The following is a 22,961-nucleotide window of genomic DNA, read 5'->3' as shown; positions in this document are numbered from 1 at the left end:
CTAATAAATTACTGGATGTAATTTTGGTAGTTTACTATTGTAAAGGAAATCTTTATTTGTACCGATATAGAAATTATATAGGTAGGATCCTTATCTCTGTATATAAATACACCTTTGAAGTCAATGAGAAATCATCTCTTTTGATCCCAGTATTTCTGTTTTCTTCTTTAGCCCAAGTTGGACGAAACATTATCAAGTGAGCCATAGTCCATTGCCGAGTCTTTATTCATTTTTTACGAGAATTCCCAGAGACGCACTGGAATCACTGGAGCGCAACTGCTAGTGTCCCTTTGTAGTCTGCATTATGCATGAACAGTCCGGCCTGTGAACTAAACCCGCCTGCCCAAGAAAAGAAGTAAGCCATAAATGTAAAAGGGAAAATCACAAGCATAGTCCTTTGCATTAACACCTTCTACTATTTAAATCTCTCATATTTGAAATTAACAGCTTGGGTCCCTCATATTTTGCAAAATGTATCATTTTGGTCTAAACTACAACTTTGATCAGCTTTTAGCCTGAAAGTGTTGGGCACATCCCGTGGACAAGAATGCAAGTGCAAAAATGAATTTACAGCTCATGACCCAAACAAAATAATTAAGGGAAATATCCTTTATATGTTAACAATAGCACTCCACTTGATTTTTTTTTTTACTCATGTAAAAGGAATAAAATACTCCTATTTTACTTTTAATTACAAATTCATGAAAATGGGTTGCTATAAAATAAGTGAAGATAGGGTGAGGGTGACAAGCCTATGGAAAGGGTTGAGAGGGTTAATAAAAGGGTGAAGGATAAGGTATTTGTCATAGTTAAAACATCAACAGGGGTGCTGGTAACAATTTCCATAATTGATAACAAGAAAAGATATACAGAAAAGAAGCCAACTTTAATCTTTGTTTCAAACATGTTTTCTTTTCATCCTTAAAATTACAAGTTTAGTACTCGGGAATTAAATTTAGTCCATTTCTTCTAATTTAGTTTTCAAAAACCAAATCGACTGCACAACTTTGCATCGTTTTTCCATATTCTTCTTAATTGTATACCTTCTCTCGTAATCAAGAGATAAACTTCTGTATATGGTGCAGTATTGATTGTGGAATTAAGGATTAACAAAAATATATTTTTCGACATAAAAAATATTTTTTTTGTTCAAAGGGAGGACCAAGAATTGTAAAGTAAGGAATAGAGGGTTCTACTCCTCTAGAGAGGGGTTGACAGGGCAGTCTTGCGCGGTCGTTATAGACAAGGAAAGGGCTGTGAAGCAATGATAGGATGGTGAAGATCCAGGGGAGCTGCAGGGGTGGAAGGATTTATGGAGCAAGGATTGGGTGGTGGTGATGAACAACAAATAGTTGGACCGCAATAGTTTGTAAAAAGATTAGGGAATAGCACAAGATCATGAGAGTCTTGGTTTTTACAAGCAACATGATTGTGATTCGATTTTTTACCCATAAAATTTTTATCCGCATAATGTGCACTTGCGGTTATCTAGTCAAACTTCAATAATAGGAATAAAACTGTAATTTTGGACCGCAATTGTATGTTCTTAAAACGAGAGAGTTAGTAAAGTACAAAATAGAAATATGAAGTACTGTTTCTGCAATTTTTTCCCACATAGGACCATAAGGTTGGTTAATTTGAATTGAAAAAGAATGAGATTATCAGAAACCTTGTTTTATCTTGTTTTATTGAAAAGGTATCCAAACAACTGATTATCAGAAACTGCATTAAACGAAATTCCAAAGATAATTTTAATACCCAAAGATCATCGTGATGCACGTTTTGCAACTGATCCCAAGGCAATGGTGACTTTCAGATAATGGGCTCTGGCCGGCCCCTCAGCCTATGGGGCTAAAAAGTGGCTTTATTTGCTTAGTCTTATGCAAAAGGCAGGAGTCTCTGGGGCTGCTCCAAGAGTTGCCGGCTTTTGGAGTATGCTCTGGGGATTAGGTTTGTTTAGTCAGTAAAAGTCAATTGACTTCTTGACAAAAAAAAAAAAATATGCAAAAGGCAGGGGAAAAGCCTTCCTCCCATTCTTTTTCCTCCCAACAGTTACCCATTGACGACGACTTAAATTAGCATTTCTTCCAAGTCACACCATCAGCCAAATGGAAGCCAACTCGCATCAACAGATAGGAGCTCCTAGAATCACAGTTCTAATTGGAAGGTACAATTAATGGAGGGGATTATATTTGATTTAAAATTGGATGAATTATGAGATTTGATACAAAATACAAATTTTTAAAAAGTGGCAAAATCTATTAGTATATTTTTACATGTTACTGTATTAATGCCTGCATTAATTTTAGGGATAATTGCAGAAACCTCCCCTGAGTTTTATGGTAATAGCATTGACCTCCCCTATGAAGTTTAAAATAGCAATCACCTCCCTAAAAAAAGACTGACACAATTTAATACATTCTTCATTGTCAATTTACTAAAATACCCTCACTAAAATTTAATTTTACCAAAGAATGTGATGACTTAAACCTAGTAAAACGTTTGTCATTTTGATAATTGTAGTTTACACTAAATTAACTATTTATGCATAGTTTAACTAAATAACTAAATAACTAATAATCTAATTAATTAATTAACTAATTATCTGTTGACATAAATAACTAATTAACTTTAGATGCTTAACTAATTATCTAATACACTAAATTTTTTTTTTTTTAAGTAATTTGTTAAATAGCCTGCCTGAAACCCGCTTGCGGGTTTCCCCTTTATGTAAAATGACTAAAAGCTGCGTTTCTGTTCTATTTATATCAAACACATACTCTCAAACCCTCACCTGAAGGGTGAGGATGAGAGGGGAGGTTTTGCTGGGCATCCTAGGGCCCTCCGATGGGCATGTGCAACTCAACGCAGCTTGCATGTAAAAAAAATTTTTTTTTTTAAGTAATTTGTTAAATAGCCTGAAACCCGCTTGCGGGTTTCCCTCTTTTTTTTTTTTTTAAAATAAATTCTATGCTAAAATGACTTAAAACAAAAATAAAAGACTAAAAGTAAATAAAAACTAGCATGAAAAATAAAAATAACAGTAAATAAAAATACACTAAAAATTTGGTGTCTACAGTAGTTAATGAATAATCTGGAAACAGATTGAATGAAGACTCAGAAGAAACGGAAGCTGGTCTCTTATTATTAAAGAGTGAAGGCTAAAATAGGCATATCAGGTGAAAGTTTGTGGTGGAAATCTGTTTTTCGCATATGCACGCGCCTTTGCAGTTCGTTTAAGACACACGCCGAATATTTGACGATTTCCGTCCACTTTTCAGGTTAATTCAAACCACGGGGTATCGACTGGTATGATATGAAACCACAAGGGGTTTTTATGTATGATTGCCTAACCACAGGGGGCTTTTTTGTTGTTTACCCAAAAAAGTATAATTTGTTGGGGTTGTTTTCAGACTCAGAAATCTTCAATGTCGCCTTTCTATTGCACCAGCAATATTTGTTTTGTATTGTGAAGGATGTAGGAGAGTTCCATGATGTTCTCCTGTGGCTGGAAGAAGCCATTTTCTGATTTCTGCAATATGACTTGAAACTGCCAAACTGAGTATCAAGCAAGCTGTGTTTTGAGTTGGAAAATTGCTGCTGCATACATGAGTCCAGATTCTGGTATTCATTTTGCTACTGACCATCGTTTATAAGCTAGTGCCTTAGTTACATCAATTAGCCGTTAAGTAGCCGTTGGTTTCTCAGCAAATGAAGTTGTTGCAGGTCATCATCTGGAAGCATGTTGTTGCATTTATACCCCATGAACTTCCTTGTGCTTAATGAAAAAGCCCCTCCCTTGTTAATACTACTTGTCAACCAACATCAGGGCAAATTTGGAACAAATTTTTTATCTCACTTGTACAGCTAATTTTTTAATGGGAATTGAAGCTGCCTGGACTGATTTTGCAACTTAATGTTCCTGTTGAGGGGTGCTATCTGCCATTTCAGAACTTAGAGGGGAGCTCAGTGCAACTGTCAGTAGTTTCAGGGGAGGTTTCTGCAATTTTCCCTTAATTTTATGTATGAATCACTGAACCGTACAATTGGGATTGGTGATTGAACCATTTCTTGATGATCAGTTAGATGTTGTTATCAAAATTGATAATTAATCTCATATATACACTAGAAGACCTTTGGGTGATTAGGTTGATATACAAAAAAGTAATATTGTTTATCACTCAGTTTCATTAAGAGGGAAGTATTTATGACGGGACTTCCTCCATCTAAACAAACCAAAAGGTAGTAAATTTAGCTTTGGTTTGCCTTACTCGACTAACATGAGCCTCAAAACGAATCATGTAGGAGCATCATCTCTTGCAGTAATACTGCAACCATTTCAGCAGGGTACAGCTAAAGAAGTTTCCCTTTCATGTGGAGAAAATTCTGATCCCTGATCAAGCAACTTTATGATCTTGCACATCCAGTTGATGAATGAGAATTGGTCGCGCGACCATGCATAATAATATCAATGCAATCATTTTTTTTTTGATCAATTCTTTCAAGTATGTCCATTTCAAGATTTTATAATATGACATCGACTTCAGTTATGCATCAAAAAACACAAAATGTTGTCGTCATTTCACACTTTTAATCTCTTTACTTTTGCATCACCAATGAGCTTGGTTATGCATGCAAATACAGTAAGTCCACTTGAATAAATAAGCCTGTTTATGGATATTCCTGATCATGCACATCCACTTTGATGGTAATAAGATTAAGACCATGTGAACAAGGCAATCATCTTTTTTTTTTTTTTTTTTTTTGAGAGATCAAATATTCCTGCATCCACACACATACCTTATGTTCTATTCCTCTCAAGTAGGTCCATTCCTGCATCCACACGTATATGTACTCTTTCTCATTAAAGCAATGAAAATCTCCTATCATTTCGAAAAAAAAAAAAAAAGTCCATTCCGGTAAAGCATCTCTGAATTATATATCCTGTTATCTTTAGACTTGACCAAGATTCTATAGTACGACATTGATGGCCATAACTATACATCATTATGATTATCATTACTCATTAATCACTCCCCTTACGTCACCTTTGTTACGTAATTCAATATGTGGTGGCATGGTCCAGCCTAGGAATTTTTCGTCTATTGTGGTGGGTGATCATGCAAGTTCATGTACCATCCTCATTCTTAAAACTCTTGCTTTATTTATTTATCTATTGTTTTGCTTTAAGAAAGCGACAAGATAGGTTTACTATTTTTCCAAATTGACTAATTAAGAATTCAGACTTTAATTTAGAGAACCAACGAACAATGCGTTTCCATTCCTATTTAACCCTGTAAATTTGTCTAGCTAGGTCCCTTTCAGCTATAGCTTTTGGAATTAACCAGCATTATTGGCATCCTAAAGTAAAGCTACTTTAATTCCCTGATTAGTTTTCCTGTAACTAAAGCTGTCTCTCCAACATGAAAGGCAACTGTACCTGAGGTGCCCACAAATTATTGTTTAATTTAATAATTCATTCCCAGATTAGCTTTTCTATATTATGAATTCATGCAATGCAAGCAAGCAAGCATTCACATGCAAGACTTAGTGGAACACTTCAGAGCTAAGCTTCAAAGCAAGGTGCAAGTTCTTGAGAGGAATACAAAAAAAAAAAAAAAAATAGTGATAGAGAAAAACATGCTCAAGGTTTTAGCTTATTTCTTGCTGTTTTTGGCACTGAACGGTCAAACAAGTTTGGGACAAGTGATGACTGGTGCTCCTGCAGCTGCTCCCTCCCCTCAGCCTCCGTTTTTGCCACCTCCACCAAAGCCACCAAAGCCAATGCTTCCCGAAGAAGAGGGTACGTAAAAAGCATACATGCACCAAATTGCTTGTTTTTATGTATATTTGTACTTTTCACAAATATTTTCGAGAAGCGAGGAGCAGGGAAGAGAGAAAAGGCAGGAAAGAAAAATGGACTCAATCGAATCCAAAGTTTAAACTTTTATTAATTGAAGAAAAATTTATAATGTAGAAATAACTAAGGGATTTCCTTAAAAAGGAAACACTAAAATAGTGGAACAAATAAAAATAGAAAGACCAATAGCCTTTTCGGTTGTTAATGTAAGAAACAAAAAGGGCATTCTTTGAAAAAGAAGAACAACGAAAGGGAGTTCTTTTTCCTGATTTTTATTTCTCATTGTTCTTCCTTTTAGATAAACTTTAGGAAACTATTATCTATCACTTTCTTTATCATATTTTTTATCTCTCTGAAACTAAACTTGAATTTAGTTTCTTTTTGATGTGTGTGTCACATATACATGATTTGCATTCAAATTTTAACTCATGTTATATAGTATGATCTAAACCTATTAGCGTAAAAGACAAAATTATATAGTGATAGTGTATAAAAAGAAGTTATCCTAACACTGTAATATTTACCATGTAATTAAATAGTTATCCTGCTTCTCACGCACACATGCACCCAAAAATAAAAAAAAAACAAAAACCACCCGAGCAAGTGACGGTGTCTAACATCCACAGGTGAAAATGTTTCTATATGCTTTGAAGGAATTATCATTTGTTTCTGTTGTTAGTATGAAGGTACTGTCATTTGTTATATTGGAGACTTAAACTAGTGGTCTTGTTCTTTTGTGGATTCGGTTTGTTTCTTGGCTTGGAGAATCAAATTAGTGAAGAATGGTTTTTGTTCCTTATCTTGTGGAGACGACAATGAAAAGACTGGTCTGAGATGTAAAAAGTGGGCAAGTATTTCTTGTTTTACTATGAGAAACATTTGTTGTAAGTTTAGCTGCATTAATTGGCATTGACACCTGAATTCTCTGAGATAATTGAGAATGAAGGGTATAAATTGATTGGCAACATTTCTTGATATCAGATTTGATGAAATTAAATTGACGTGATTTTTTTATCCAACCCATTGCTATCTTCTGAACTCTCTTAATTCACTTGAGAACTTTATATGTCCATGCTAGTGTCTTATATACAATTTCTTTTCAGTGGAAGCTGTCAAGAGTCTGCTTCGACTTATGAGTCCATACTCGCCTTTGGGGCCTGCCTACTTCTCGGCCTTGAGTTGTCATTTTATAAAGTTTAGTCCTGTGCTTACATGCAATTGCATGTTGGAGGACAAAACTTGCAGAGTGGTTCTGATGTACGTTTTCGCCAACTGCACATGTTTTAGTTTTTTTTCATGTAATTATTGGCATTTTGTTACTCTAAGTTAAGCGGCTTATCCTTAGAATACACTTGTAAGTTGAACTAAAAGGTCAAATGACTTTTAAAATTTTATTCACTGCAAAAGACAACTGATATGCCTTGAGTGGATATGTAAGAACCGAGCTGCTGTATATAGCCTGAGAATGATGCACTCAAATAGGAGAACAGGCTATTTCAATTAATATTGATATGCTATCATTGCTTTTAGACTCTTGGATTTTGGGGATTTCTTTATCAAGGGGATTTCGTTTGCATTATACCAACATTTTGGATTTCAGTGATCTCTCAGGTCAGGATATAACCGGTTCTATACCACCAGAAATTGGAAACCTATCTCATTTGGAATCACTGTAAGCAAGTGCAGAACATTTTTTCAGCTTTCTTTGTCATTTAATCATGTTGATTGAGCTGGCTATTACGGCCAAAGGGGGAAATCTGTTACCGGACGACTGATAATGATCACTATTTTCATACTCTAGATGTAATGTTCAATGAATCTTTATTTGCTAGTACTCATGTTCTCGATCTGTGTTATGTATCTATTTTTCAGCCATTAAGATTTCCATTATAGGCAAATCGTTAGTCTGAATATAGCATAACAATCAATTATCTGTCTAATAACAACACTTTCTTTGAAAATTACCAGAATACAGTGAACTGTAAAACGATTCACATACCATAGCCGTTGCGCTCTGGAGAGTAACTTCGTGGTGTCCTCCATCCTATATAGTTTCAACTACATTCCTCTGACAAGTTTTCAAAAGCTTGCACAAAAATACATGTAATATAGGTGTGTGCATAGTATGTTTATTTATTTATACTTATCCTATTGACATATGTTTCAATGCCTTTTCAAAAGTAACTTTCTAATCCAGGGTAGTAACTTTTCCAGTAAGGGAAACAAACAGATGGAATCTAGGAGTCCTAGTGATATCCTGTTCACCTTAACATGTAAATCCTACCAAGGAGTACATGCTCTGACTTTTCTTGCCTTCAAATTAGCCGAAAAGTGAAATTCCATTATCCAGGTTCCAAACGTATTTCTCCAAGTGCTTGTCTTGGTGAGAGACAGGTGTTCTTGCTTTTGCAGCAATTGGATCTTAGTGGATTTTTCGGATCTCAGATTCGTTTGGATAGAGGAAAAATACAGATTCAGCAGAGCAGGAGGGAGACGTAAAATTTTTGATATAACTGCCAATTAAGAATAGGTGGTGGTGTCAGCATCAAAGAGATCAGTTGTTCTTATGAGCTGCGTCTTATGAGCTGCGTAAGAGTAAATAACGACTTCTGTCTGGGCAGAGTAAAAGAAGGGTGTTTAGAGAAAGAAAGTAAAGTGGTGGTAATGTATCTTCTATGATGTAGGGTGGGGAAGGATTTGATCCAAACAAAATTCTTCTGAAGTTTGTGGTTCCAAGAGCGTAGCTTTTGAAACATTGGTTTTGACTATGAAACACCAAGTCTCTTTTTGTTCAATTGGCTTTGAAGTTACTTCACCGACTAGCAACTCTAGCTGTGGCTGGAACACTTGGCTAATTACTCGGTTGATAGAAAATAATTTTCCTATTCATTTAAAATTCGGACTTTAAATACTACCTTGTCTGTGTTTTGGAATTGCAAATGCTACACTTCGGTATCCTTTGGAAAGCTATATATATTTTCAGTACTAGTAAATGAATTATGCGGTGGTTAGGTATAAAAACTAGTGGACTAACTATCTTAATTATCAGTCACACGAGTCCTGTAGACAATAGATTCACAGACTGTCTATTGCACCCTCCGGAAGTGTTATGGCTCCTTTGTGAACAATCATATACATCATGTTAACAATGTTAATTCCCAACTCTTTGAATATCAAATTAGGCATGTCTAGATATGTACAGAACACAATTCATCTAATTTTTTTCTTAGACTTTTCTTCTCTGAATACCTAGCCTGAACTAAATCGAACCTAGCAAGCCCTTTCCTCTGCTGAATTTTGGTAGATGACTGTTGAGGATATGATGTGAAGGTAGGCATGTTGTGTGTTGAAAATTGGCGACATTTTTAGGGTTACATTTATTTTTTTGCACAATAATATAGATAGATGTAGCTGCCCTACAGTTGAGTAGGCTTCATCATCTTTCTCCAGCAGTCTTATTCCTTCTTTCCTTCTTTTTCTCTCATTTTTTATTTTCCCAAACTTTGTAGAGTTAAGCTTTAAATTGCAGGTCAATATATGCTCTGGACACTCAAATGCTCAAGCCATGTATGGAACTTGGAAATCCTTTATAAGAATCAACAAGAAAAACTTTAACTGACATATTTTTTAGTTCAGTTACACATTATGACATTGTCCCGTTATGATAAAATGTACAATAAAAACCTTGAGCAAAATACCATGATGGTCAAGTCATTACAGTATATGTTCAGCTTCAGGATTTTTCTATAAGAATCAACAGGAGAGCTTTTAACAAGCAGACTTTTTAGTTCAGTTAAACATTATGACATTCTCCCATTATGATAAAATCTACAGAAACCTTGAGAAAAATACCATGATGGTCGAGTTTTATTGATCTCTAGATGTATAATATCTTTTTTTTTTGTCTTTCTCTTATGTTTTAATTTTTGTTATCTTCTATTGTTCCTAAATCTGGGCTCTTCTCACTGTCATTCTTCTCATGTTATTGGTTTCATTGGAATGGATCTATTTATAGAAAGCAGCTTGATTGGAATTTGAAAGATGTATACAGAGTGATTTTGTCAAATGTTCCTATGGCAGTGAAATGCATTTGTTATTTTGGCATTTCCAGATACTTGAGGTCAAATAGTCTTAATGGGTCAATTCCCAACTCTTTTGTGAAGTTGTCTCAGCTTTCGGAACTGTAAGTAACTATATGAATTTCATTTCTGTTTAAACTACTCTGTTTGGAATTCTTTGATTGTCAAAATTACAGAACAGTTAGTTAATTTTAACTGTCTCTAAATTGCCAAAAAGTAACGAGACAGCAAAAGTAATCTGTACAATGTTCCCTCACATTGCCACTGAAATGTTGGAAAATTCTAATGGGCTGTTTTGGTGGACAGCAACTTATGTGATAACAAGTTGGGAGGACCGCTGCCGAAGTTCCTTCCTGAACTGAAGTCATTACGAAGCTTGTAAGTCTGCAGATCACTGTGTACTGTATATTGTTATCTGATCATGTGACTTGTTGGTAAGATTTTGTAGTTTTGCATAAAGAAAGAAGGAACAGCATCAATGATGATGGAAATAAGTAACACTTGGCATGATTATTCTTTTAATGGGAAAATAGCAAAAAATTGCATACTCGTTCCTGTATTAATCCTTTTTTTAATTTCTATTAGTTTTCAAGAAGGTGCAGACAAGCTAAGGGGCATACCTCTTAATCAAGTAGATGATAATTAACTTCTGGTAGCTAATAATGAGGAGAATGCATTTTGAATAATAATAATAATAATATACAACAACTCTCTTCAATCAAGCTGATAAGTTAATAGACTAAATGGAATGTCAACATCGATCTAATCACAAACATATATTTTGGATTATTTCCAAAATATCAAGATTTGTTTACTATCAAATGTTAAGACTAGTTTCTGGAAATGAATATGCTATCGTTTGGAAAAAAAAAAATTGTTAAGACTAGTGAAGAGTTTACTATCAAGATTTGTTTCCAAATGTAACTATTTTTGGTTAACAACAATATAAATTAGAATAAGCACCACCTAGTGATGCTACTTAGCATATCCAAGTATCAAAAAAAAAAATTTTTTGGCCATTTGTTTCGTTTGGGAATGTTTAGCATATATTGATTGTAAATTTGTGCATCTTAATATATTATTGAAAATGATCTATGTAATTTCTGGTGCATTCACAGATATTTGTGCAATAATTTGTTTAGTGAATCAATTCCACCGGAAATCGGAGGTTGTCCAAAGCTTGAATACCTGTAAGTATCTTGTTCTTTGTTTGAAATCTGGGTCACTTGGGCAATTGGACTGATTCTGGGTGCTGATCTAGATTGGCTTCCATCTATTTTTTCCCACAAGAGTTTAAGAATAGATCAATCTACTTAATTTGGCGCAGTTTAAGCTGACTGATTTTTTGGTCCTGGATCTGATTAATACGAAAAAAAAAGTGCATAAATAAACAATGTATGCATGATCATTATAATTGATTAAGAACTTGCACATTTCTTTACAAAAAAAAATTTCCTAGGACCCAAACAAGTGTTGGAATTTGTGTTCTTGCTTCACCTGTCATCTAATTTGTGCAATTTTTATTTTTAAATTCTTTTTTTTTTTTCCATGCAGGTCTTTATCTAATAATTCTTTGTCGGGGAAATTGCCAGATGAGTTGGGGCATGTTTCAACACTTCGAGGACTGTAAGGCATCCGTTTAGATTTTCTTGTTGTCATATATGCTTTATTTTGTTGGTTTATTCTGAGTGTCTTATGGAGTTGTAGGTATTTGGCTGAAAATCAATTTGGGGGTCGGCTTCCTGAATCACTGGGAAGCCTAGCTCGTCTTGAAGAGATGTAAGATCCTAAATGATTTTATTTTACTAATTACACTATTTATTTTAGCATGTCGATGAAAAGTAACCGATTGAAGGAAGTGAAACTCAACGAGAACAGTTAGATTTGGATTAAGGGAGTTGACAAGAACAGGATAAATTCAACATACTGTTGCTACTCATCAAGAAAGAGAAAAATTAATCTCTCAGCTTAGCAGGAAAAGCTAAAAGCAGTTAATAAATGGACTTGATAAACTTAATTTACTACAAAATAGACTTAATTTATCTTTTTGTCTATTTCTTGTATTTAGGAAGACCAGATGCACTAGTTCATTTTAGGTTTAATATCCCTTCAATTTCTTGCATTCTTGAAATTTCATCCCTTATTCGCTCCTGTAGATCCTAGAGTTTGGAAGGGATTGAAGTGTGAAGGAAAAGAATTTACCGTAAATTTCAAGAGCAAAGTACAAAATGGAAAATAAAAAAATTCATGGAAACTAAGGCTCTAACTTTTGCCTTGGCATCATCAATGGTGCTTAATTCCATCTTTTTATTTTATTTTTGGATATTGTATTTACAACTGCTAGCTGCTCTAGACATTTTTCTTTCTTCCGAGTAAGAGGCATTCATATCTGACCTCCAGAGTTGAAGTGAAAGCATCTTAAACAATAAATAGAGCTTGGACGAGTACAAAACATAGAAAGGGGGGAAGAGGACGGAAATGCATATCTGAAGAGCATAATGGCGATAGGTTTCTTGAGAAACGAAATGTAAATCCCAAAGGGGGTTTTGCCATTTTCTAGAGTCTATACCATTGATCACAGTACAATAAGTGTTAAGAAACCATGGAGATGATGAGTTTTTCAAGGTCAGTAACAGGAGGAGAATAGAATCCTATGAGGAAAAGCTGTATATTGTACACAACTATTTTCATTTGCTGAAATTCTACTTTGAACTATTATCAGTTTTACACATTTAATACCTTTTAGTAACATAATAGTAAATTGTGGATTTCAATTAGAAAAAGTTTTTTGACAAGTAAACAATTTTGCTGCTGCTTTTAGGCTAAAAAATAACTTGTTTGTTGAATGATACTAGTTTGAGAACATGTGCATGAAATGTGTGGTGTTATCTTTAAAATTATTTTCACAAATTATTTTCACCTATGATCTCCAGGCAGTAAACTGTCTACTAGGATTTTCAGATATCCATGAAATGCATAATGGTGCTCTTCAAACACACTTCATCATCTACCATAGGGCACAATAGTTGAGATGAACTTGAATTACAATGACTAAGTTTCATGTTCATCTTTTTCGCATTTTTCTTGCTAGCTAATGTGGGAAGGCAACCCTTCCGCTTGTGGCTGGGACATCAGGTTTGCCACATCCAGTGCAGTTGGATTTATGGTTTGATTAAATGTACCCTTTTGTGACATATTGACCAATAAAGGGCAATGTCATCCATACTGAGGGCAATGAGCACTAACATGTTTTACAAATCAGAATTTTTGATTTATAATCATAGGCCACAATAGATGTATGCCCAATGAGTATTAAAAGGTTTTACAAATCAACCCTTCTGGTGATTTGTATGATTTAAGAGTGATAATGGAAATAGGAGGACTACCATCACTATATGTTATGTATCTGATATGATAATCTCATGAGGTAGTTAATGCTTGAGATTGCTGAAGGCATGTCAGGAGGAGAAACTACTTTGTCTAGAATGACAAATTAGATGTATGTCCAAATATTTATGAAAACAAGTAACATCTATTTTTAGCTTATCTTGTGTTAACTCATTCACAAGAAACCGGACTCTTGAATTTAGACAAATCTCCAGTTAAGCAGTACTAAGATCTCTTAACATGTATATGTACCTTGCACACCTCAGATTGGAATTTTCAGAAAGAATAAAAATGAATAGGGTATTTATGTGAGCGAGAGTGGAACGAGTGTTGATTTTTGTAACTTTGGAAAAAATCAACCAAGCCATTTCATTGTTTTGCCTTAGAGTCCAAGCCACCAGAGTTAACATGGAATCTTGGGGGTACAGTACACATGAAAATGGTCTAGATAAAACATATTCTCAGAGATGAAATATGACAGCCTGAAGATTCTATATTAGATATGTGGACGCCAAAGAAAAATTCAACTACAACTTAAGATCTTGAATTTACTTCTTTTTGTTTGGATATTAAATGACATATATTTCAGGTATGTGATGAACAATCTTTTTGATGATCAGTTGCCTCAAAGCTTTCAGAAGTTGACAAAGTTGAAGGCTTTGTAAGTGAAATTCCATGTTATATGATAGTCCCATCTTTCACTTAATGCAAGAAAAGCACACTTCTGTACAAGAGGCTCATCTTGGCCATTGTCTCTCTCTGTAGCAATATTCGAGGAAATGCTATCAGCAAGAGCATCCCCCCATATATTTTCGAGTGGTACAAACTTGAAAGATTGTAAGCTTAAGTGAACTCCATGAACTAAATTTTTTGGCCTACAATTGAGTTATTTATTTATTGAAATTCAAAATTGACTTTTTTTTTTTTGGACAGGGTACTGATGGGAAACAATTTTGAAGGGCATTTACCAAATAAAATCTTAGGATTGCCAAAGCTGACTTACCTGTAAGTATTTAGACCCATTAAACGTACTCATTCTTGATACCTTTTATTGGACATTGTAAGAAGACTACGATGTTTGTTTTCTAAATTTATTTATGTATAGGTCCATAAACAACTTACCTGGAGGAAAGACAGGTGTTTTGTTTCCCGATATTCACATTATGGTGTCTCTGTCATTCTTGTAAGTTTTGAAATGTCAATTAGTATTGGTTTATGTAATTCATTTCTTACAGATTTTCATTCATTTGTTCAGGACATTGAGGAATTGTTCACTCACTGGTCCAATTCCTGATTATATCTGGCGGTTCACAAACCTGTTTTACCTGTAAGTAATCTTGCTTTCTGTTTTCATGCCCGATGCTATGTGTGTGTGCATGTGTGCGCATGTGATGCCATGCTTGCACAGGCAGGTGTCTGCGTGTAGATGGCTTTTTTTTTTTTTAAATTTTATTATTATTTTTTGGCATCCTAAGATGCAGGGAATTCTGCAGATTTTAGAAGTCTAGTTGGCTCCACTTATATACATATGCCCTACTGTCTTACTTAGTTTATTTTTATAATTCGCCCTTGGAAACGGACTTTAAATGGAAAACTTCTTGCATGCTATAGAGCTTTCAAAAAAATCTTTATGTGGAAAGTGTTTTGATTGGATTGAATTACTGATATGATGAACTTACCAGTCACAAGAAATACTGTTGATCATGGACAACATTTTTTTTTCCCTTCAATTCGTTTTGAATTTTTTACGCTTGATAAAGAAAAGTGGTGCTAGGATTAAAATTTAAAAGCTACACTCAAGTTTTGCTTAATTTTATCATCAAATACTACTTTCTAATCTGCCTTTTGTTTTCCAGTAAGCCCTTCTGTAGGTGTGCTGGTTTTGATAAAAGATATTTATATTCTCATATTGGATTTTATCATGATAGGGACTTGAGTTTCAATAATTTGACGGGGATAATTCCACCAGACTTGAACCAGTTCCAGCAACAGTTCGTGTAAGAGATTTCTTGTCATCTTTCCCTCCCCACCTTAATCCTTCTTATGTCCATCTATTCTAATAGAGGCACAACTATAATGTTATATTTTTTCCATGCCTTTAACTCATTTTGCTCTACCTCTTACAGTTCTTTGTTCATTTCCATGGATAATCCATTGGATCACATCTTTCCATGGATAATCCATTGGATCACATCAGATGTGATCCAATGGAAAACAACTTTAGTTACATTGTCTACCCGTCTACCTACTCAGATGTTCCATTTACTCCCCACATTTTAATCTTTCTACTGAATTTGCAGCATGGTGCATGACTATTTGTAAACCCAAAAGCTCATCTATAGGAGGTGGAATACAGTAATTGACTCTGTTTGCCCTTTAGCTGGAAGGAAAAAAAAAATACTTGAGTTACGAACCCAATATTCTTCTCTGGTTCTCAATGTCAAATTAATGCCATAGCACGTGGAGTTGATAGATTATCCAGGCGGTGTGAAGAATTGTTTGAAGGCCACCTCATCCATGTATCACCTGAAAACATCTTACAGTTCGTGTCTATTGTTTAATTGCCATTTTCTAATTGTTTTATATGTTAATTGTCATTTGGCCCCAAATTGGGTTGGTTTTTCATTAGAGACAAGACTGAATTCGTGTCTTTCTTGCTTTGCACTTGCCTTGGCACATAGGTAACTGTACTTCTTGTTTTGGTATATCTAGACATAATTTGACTATGCATTCGTTGAATTTCAGACTTGTTTTGAATGATAGCTTGCACTACTTATCACCTTACTCCTCTTATTCACGAGTACAGGTTTCCTTGGCTATCATAGTAAGTTTTGAGAACTTTTTGGCATTTGGCTGTGTTTTCCAGCTTTCTTAGAAGTAACAACCTCAGTGGGACAGTACCTGGATGGCTGACGAGTTTGAGTAACTCTAACTCATATGTGTAAGTGTTCATTTGATGAATTCAGATTTTTCAACTCATTAAACATTAAGAGGATGGCATTCATTTGAGGGAGGTGTTATACAAACCGAAATTTCTTTTAAGTTCAAATGCAGTCATAAGGGTTGTTTTCACATTAGCAACTTGCGTGAAGAAGATTAATGCTAGCTGTCTTTTTGGTTGACATGTTTACAAATTAGAACAAATCATTTTTGCCTTATTTCTTCCTTTGTTAATCATTTTTCTGTTATCTTTGATCACTTGCAAACATTAGAATGCCTTAATGAAGCTAAAGTAAAAAAAAATTCACTGTAGATTTACATATTGATTTTGAATTGCTTTCCTGAGTGCCGTATTCAGGAACCTAGAATTTTTAAAACACTTATTTTCGAATGGATAAGTGTGTGTTGAAGCACAATACTGTTTAAGAAGATATAATGCTTGGGCTTCCCTCCCCACTCCTGGGCAACAACATAACATATCAGCGTCAACCAGTCGAGCGAAACTGAATCCAGATTAAATGTTCAATGTTCCTTTTTCCCATTGCCCCAACTCCCTTTAGTTTTCTCGCACTGACTCCTGATTAGTTATAAGATGCAACAGTTTCAGCAGTAAAGAGATCATCAAGTTGTTCATGACTGCATAACTCATGTTATACTATTGCTTATTCCTTTTCCACAGAATTCACTGATTTACTTTCAAATGTGATTTTGTTTCAACAATGTATATTCCTTACAATTAAAATGAATGTTGATTGCTTTCAGTTTCCATATATAATTGTCCAATTTATACTTAGTTGTAACAGTTTCATTCGACATTTTGCAGGGATGTTTCTGAAAATTCCTTTACAAATGTGAACTTGACTAACGGCAATATATCTTCAAATCTGTGAGGAAAACTAAATTGTAGCATTTTGATTTACTACAAATCTGTACATGCAAGTGTAGTTATTCAGTGTAAACATGCATTCAGACGTATACCTACCTATATTCCTTTTATTTGTTTATGGTTATGCTGTTCTGTACCTTTCACTAATGACATATGCTGATTTTGCTCATGTTTTCTTTCTTCCAGGAACTTGTTCGAATGCTGCTCTCAAGTAAGTAATGTTTAAATTCTAGCATGCTTTTTTTTCTGCTGAAGCAAGTCTTAGGAAGCAACCTTATTTCTTTCAGTATAATGATACCACTGGGACAATGACACACAAGCTTTCGAAATGGCAACAAGCTGGCTACCACTGTGACAATGACACACAAATTTGTAAGTTATTTTATTTACTAAAAAACTAGATTGGTACTTTCTGTACTTCCTGTTGTTTCCCATGATTTTGCTGTGACTGATTTTTCCTAGCTACATGGTCATTTGTCTGCAAAACCATCACATGCTAGTGATTTGTTGAGAATTCATATTATGACAATGGAGTCAAGGAAAATGAGAGTGCTAACGAGAAATCTATCTTCCCATGTTGGCATAATCTTCTTGTTCTCTTCATCAGATTCTTTGAAACGATGATATTAACTGTTATGTGTATTACAGATGATCATTTGTACATTAATTGTGGGGGAAATGCAACATCAGTAGATGACCGTGATTATGAAGCTGATACGCAATCATATGGTGGATCAACTTTCTTTCTGAGTACAAATAAGACTTGGGCTTATAGTAGTATGGGAACGTTCCTGGAAACAGATGACGATGAATTCATTCTAAATAAAACATGCAATATATCAAACAGTGATGCATCTTTGTACTCAAATGCGCGCATAGCTCCAATATCGTTGAAATATTATGGATTTTGTTTGAAAAATGACACATACACGGTTAAACTTCACTTTGCTGAAATAGGATGGGATACAAATACATCTTCTACAATCAGGAAGAGAGTTTTTGATGTGGAAGTTCAGGTAAATTACTAATTTGATCTATATAAAAAACTTTTTAGGGAGAAATCAGAGATGTTAACTGGATCAATTATCACTACAGGGCGGCCAGTATTACCTGAGAGATTTTGATATACAAAAAGAGGCAGGAGATGTCAATAAGGTGAGAACCAAGGAGTTCAATGTATCTGTAAATGACTCAAGACTGGAGATTCATTTATATTGGACTGGGAAAGGTTCAACTTACAACCCAACAAAATACTATGGTCCCTCAATATCAGCTATTTCCGTTTATCCTGGTATAGTTCTTGTTCATTGACTAACCTGTAAGTCATGTTATATATAGCGTATATACTTTCTGTTATAGATTGTTGCAACAGTCCTGAATTTTTTTTTAAAGTAAAATTGCAAAATTTTATTGATAGAGAACTGAAGCATATACAAAGGAGCATATATACGCTATGATTCTCTACAACATTTTACAACCCATATTTCCATTCGTCTATCAAACTCTATCAAAGCATTTATGGAAAATACCCCACTCCACTATCAGCAACCAATTCTCCTGAATCTTTGGCACATCTCTCCATGAGGCTCCAATATACCGGATGGTGTCAATAATCTGACACAGCAGATATATTTTCATTTTGGAATAGCACCCGATTCCTTGCTTTCCAAATGTAGTACACAGAGACAGTTAGAGCAGGTTTTCGAAATTTAGCAATAAAGGATGTAGACGTCCAATGCCCACAGACTCAGGACAATTCCATTGACCATGCCAAAGGATCTCTGGAAACTGAAACCATTTTTAGAATTTTCTGCCGAAAAAGGATATTCAAAGAAGATATGATTCATCGATTCTTCTACACCACTGCACAACACACATTCAAATTTACCACTTAATCTTCCCCACATGACTATCCTCTTTAACAGTCCTGAATGTTCATTTATTCTTGTTTTAATTTCATCCGTTTAAACTGACGTAATTCCATTTATTCTTTTCTTTCTCTTCTTTGGTCATGTTACATCCACAAACTCAAAGAGGGGTGAGGGGATAATGGGTGGAAAGGTAACAGTTGTTAAGCACAGGAAATGGGAGAGGGGAAGTTGTGCAGGTGGGTAGAAAGGGTCGGGGAATTGTGGGAAGAAGCAGACCTAGGTGTTAGAAGGTTGTGAAGGTTATTTAAGAAGATTGGGACATCTCAGAAGCACATCAGGAATTAAGCACATTAAGGTTTATGGAGGAGAAAGAGTTGGGGAGATGTGAAGGAGAATGGGGGCAGAAGGGCTAGGAGCAGTTGGGTTTGGGGGTTGCAAGATTGGTTCAATTGTTTTAACTCATTATTGGAATTGGATCCTCTGTTATACTGAATATTACAATATTTATAAGGGTGGCACTTGTCCTTATGGCTGAATTTAAATGACAGGACACATGTCACCCATAATTCAGAGTATAACGTCAAGAAGTGTAACAAGGACCCAAACTGTTGTTTTTTATGTTAATGATGTGTTTTGGTCTCAAATAGCAGCTAATGGTTGATCTACTTTTTACTCACTGGAAATTTCATGGGAAACTAAGGGCCATTATGGTGTAATATTCAAATATCAGTGACCAAATTACTACTTCATGAGAAACAATATTAGGGATAAAATGAGATCTTTTGATATAATCAAGGACTGTTCCCGCAATTTTTCCTAGCTGTTCTGGTAACTCACTGATTCATGAATCAGCTCCTACAACCTAGATGAGTGTATACACCTAGACCTTATGGTCGCACACTATTTTGTGTTCATATTAACTCTTTCCTATATTTTTGTATCCTTTCTAGCAATAAATACAAAATAACGGACGCATTCCTTCTTTCTGATGCAAGATGTAACGTTGCTAACAAACTGTATTGTTGTTTTGGTAGCACCGAGGGAACCAGAACCAGTTGCAAGTAACGACAAAATTTCTTCCTCTGCTATTGCCGGGATAGTTGGATCTGCGCTGGTTTTTGGCATATTAATCTTGGCTCTATCCTGGGCATTAGTCAGGATTCGTCTTAGAAAGCTCAGAGGTATACTCAGTTTGATGCCTTGATATCCACAATGGTTTCCCTCGCTTCAAAAAATTTTCTTCCTTGTTATTACTGATATGTTGTTTTATTTACGAAAGATCCCGGATTCAAAAATTTCGACTTCAACAAATTAAATGCTGCCACCAATGGTTTTGATTCTGATAACAAGATAGATGTAGCTGGGAATGTCTACAGGGTATGCTTTATGTTTACACTACTTATTACTAAACTCACTTGCACATTTGAATTCTGTTAACTTTATCATTGATAGATTACTTGTATTATATAGGTAATCCCTGCCCTCACGTTTTAACTTGGAACTTTAGAACTTTTTTCAGCCTGCTCAGTTTCACTAATATCAGCATATATTGTTCTTGTTCTAAATGATCGATTTTAAGAACTTGACTGAATCAGGGTGAACTCGATGGGATTCAAGTAGCGGTCAAACAGCTTTCAGCGAATTCAGAAGAAGGGGCCCATGAATTCATAACCGCAATTGGTACAATTTCTGCACTAAAACATCCAAATCTTGCAACGCTAGTGGGATCCTGTGCCGAGAAAAACCTACTTGTCTACAAGTACATGGAAAATGTCTCCCTTCAACATGCATTATTTGGTAAAACAGGAGACTTTTTGTCTGGCAATTCCTTTAGAATGTGAAGCCAAATAAATTGCATTATGTGATTTTGTTAAAATGAGTTTATTGCAGGTCCAGCAGAAGTCAAATCAGAACTAAATTGGGAAACAAGGTATAAGATTTGCCTTGGGGTGGCAGAAGGTTTGGCTTGTCTTCATGAGTCCAAACAAGTAATACACTGCAATATCAAACCAACAAACATACTTCTTGACAAGGATTTTACCGTGAAGATATCCGATTTCGAATACTCCCAATTTCATGATTCTAAGCATGTTGATGCCCGGCCCAATAAAGACGAAACTGGTCTTGGCAGTATGCCAAAACCAAAAATGACGTAATGAATCACACAATTCGTTCAATTTAGTTTATCTTCTTGTAGACATAATGATATTTTCTCATCACAGAGCTTTGCTTGCAGGGGACATATGGCACCTGAGCAGGAAAAAGGCAACCGCTTAACACCTAAAGCAGATGTTTTTAGCTTTGGAATGATCACACTTGAAATTGTTAGCGGACAGGAAATTTGCCCATTGGGGTCAAAGGATTCAAATGACTACCTTCCGGTTAAGGTGAGATAACAGAAATGTAACACGAGAGGAAGAGAAGAAGATTGTGTTTTTTTTTTTTTTTTTTTTTTTTTGGGTAGATTGTTAAAACAGGTTGTTCTTTACACGTGTAGGCTTATAAACACCAGGTGGAGGGAAAGCTTACAGCTTTAGTTGATCCAGATCTGAAATCATCAAATTATGAACCGGATGAAGCACATACAATGCTATGTTTAGCAATGACATGTGTGAACCCAACCGCCGATGACAGGCCCACCATGTCATCTGTGGTTAAAACTCTTAAAGACAGTGAGAAATTTGGGGGAAAAAAAAAACCTGTTGTAATTTCTGAGCCTAAAGCTACCTTCCCTCGGTCTACTCATTCTGGGAGTACTTCTCACGGGGAAGCTTCAAATACAACCATTTCTCCATCCATCGGCAATGAAATTGATGATTCTCAATGTCACTGATTAATGTTTTGGGATCAGAAACCATTGAGATGGAATATGGTACTGTTCTTTCACTAGTTTTGTGGATGCTTACAAATGCCCCTTTCTGTGTGTGAATATGTATTCTGCAAAAACATATTTTTGGTTTATGTATGGTGTATCAACTGCTATTGCAAATTTCAATGAGTTCCAAATTTCAAGAAAACACACTATATTTTTCCATGACAGGCTTCCTTTGGAATGTGCAATTGCAAAATATAATGGATTTAGCGTTTCCTTTTTTATTACATTGTAGTCAACAAGATGGAAAAAGGAGAACAGTCCAACTTTTGCATGGTATGAAATCAAATGTAGTCTTTTGGTAAAAATAAAAAAAATACATGATGTGAATCTGATTTTTAGATGCATAGGAACCAGGGAAGGTATGATTGTTAACAGCACGATGATGTGCTCTTGGTTCTCTTTACAGACTTAACATATTGTTGCATTTCTGAGTACATGAAACATTTTGTTCATGTAAATTAACTCTTGTAATAGAACAAGAACAATACGTTGTCATACACCAAATCCGAAATGAGGAGATACAACCGGACCAACTTTCAATTGCACCCGTGCAAGTCCACAGTTGGCAATAGCAGGAGTTTTCAATCATTTAAAAATGCTTCTTGTTTTGTGACAACAGTAGCTAACTTGAGTAGCCAACAAACAATTTGTAAAACTATTGTTAGCCCAAGTCGGACGAAACATTATCAAGTGAGCCATGGTCCATTGCCGAGTCTTTATTCATTTTTTACGAGAATTCCCAGAGACGCACTGGAATCACTGGAGCGCAACTGCTAGTGTCCCTTTGTAGTCTGCATTATGCATGAACAGTCCGGCCTGTGAACTAAACCCGCCTGCCCAAGAAAAGAAGTAAGCCATAAATGTAAAAGGGAAAATCACAAGCATAGTCCTTTGCATTAACACCTTCTACTATTTAAATCTCTCATATTTGAAATTAACAGCTTGGGTCCCTCATATTTTGCAAAATGTATCATTTTGGTCTAAACTACAACTTTGATCAGCTTTTAGCCTGAAAGTGTTGGGCACATCCCGTGGACAAGAATGCAAGTGCAAAAATGAATTT

At 35.2% G+C, this 22,961-nt stretch overlaps 1 protein-coding gene across 1 annotated transcript; it reads left to right on the top strand.

The window, feature by feature from the left end:
- The first annotated feature begins 5,527 nt into the window (after window positions 1-5,527).
- Window positions 5,528-22,040, top strand: LOC113731112 (probable LRR receptor-like serine/threonine-protein kinase At1g53430). Its single transcript, XM_072079175.1, has 26 exons — window positions 5,528-5,803; window positions 6,964-7,117; window positions 7,461-7,532; window positions 9,972-10,043; window positions 10,246-10,317; window positions 11,058-11,129; window positions 11,494-11,565; window positions 11,647-11,718; window positions 13,916-13,987; window positions 14,092-14,163; window positions 14,260-14,331; window positions 14,432-14,509; window positions 14,582-14,653; window positions 15,255-15,323; window positions 16,193-16,267; window positions 17,090-17,152; window positions 17,339-17,363; window positions 17,440-17,524; window positions 17,801-18,168; window positions 18,248-18,443; window positions 20,058-20,204; window positions 20,303-20,400; window positions 20,619-20,820; window positions 20,914-21,175; window positions 21,260-21,410; window positions 21,521-22,040. Exons 1-26 carry the CDS (start codon window positions 5,539-5,541, stop codon window positions 21,854-21,856), a joined length of 3,294 nt encoding a protein of 1,097 aa, XP_071935276.1. The 5' UTR covers window positions 5,528-5,538; the 3' UTR covers window positions 21,857-22,040.
- Window positions 22,041-22,961: the final 921 nt, after the last annotated feature.

The sequence above is a fragment of the Coffea arabica genome, chromosome 2e (assembly GCF_036785885.1).
Source record: "Coffea arabica cultivar ET-39 chromosome 2e, Coffea Arabica ET-39 HiFi, whole genome shotgun sequence".
Classification (NCBI taxonomy): domain Eukaryota; kingdom Viridiplantae; phylum Streptophyta; class Magnoliopsida; order Gentianales; family Rubiaceae; genus Coffea; species Coffea arabica.
Note: the sequence above shows the minus strand (reverse complement) of the source record. Positions and strands in the feature narration are given on the sequence as shown.

Excerpts from the sequence above, each read along its gene's own strand:
- LOC113731112 (XM_072079175.1), top strand. The coding sequence starts at position 5,539 with ATGCAAGACTTAGTGGAACACTTCAGAGCTAAGCTTCAAAGCAAGGTG. Across the intron at positions 14,654-15,254 it reads TTCACAAACCTGTTTTACCT|GGACTTGAGTTTCAATAATT; the intron begins GTAAGTAATCTT and ends TTATCATGATAG. Across the intron at positions 16,268-17,089 it reads AGTAACTCTAACTCATATGT|GGATGTTTCTGAAAATTCCT; the intron begins GTAAGTGTTCAT and ends GACATTTTGCAG.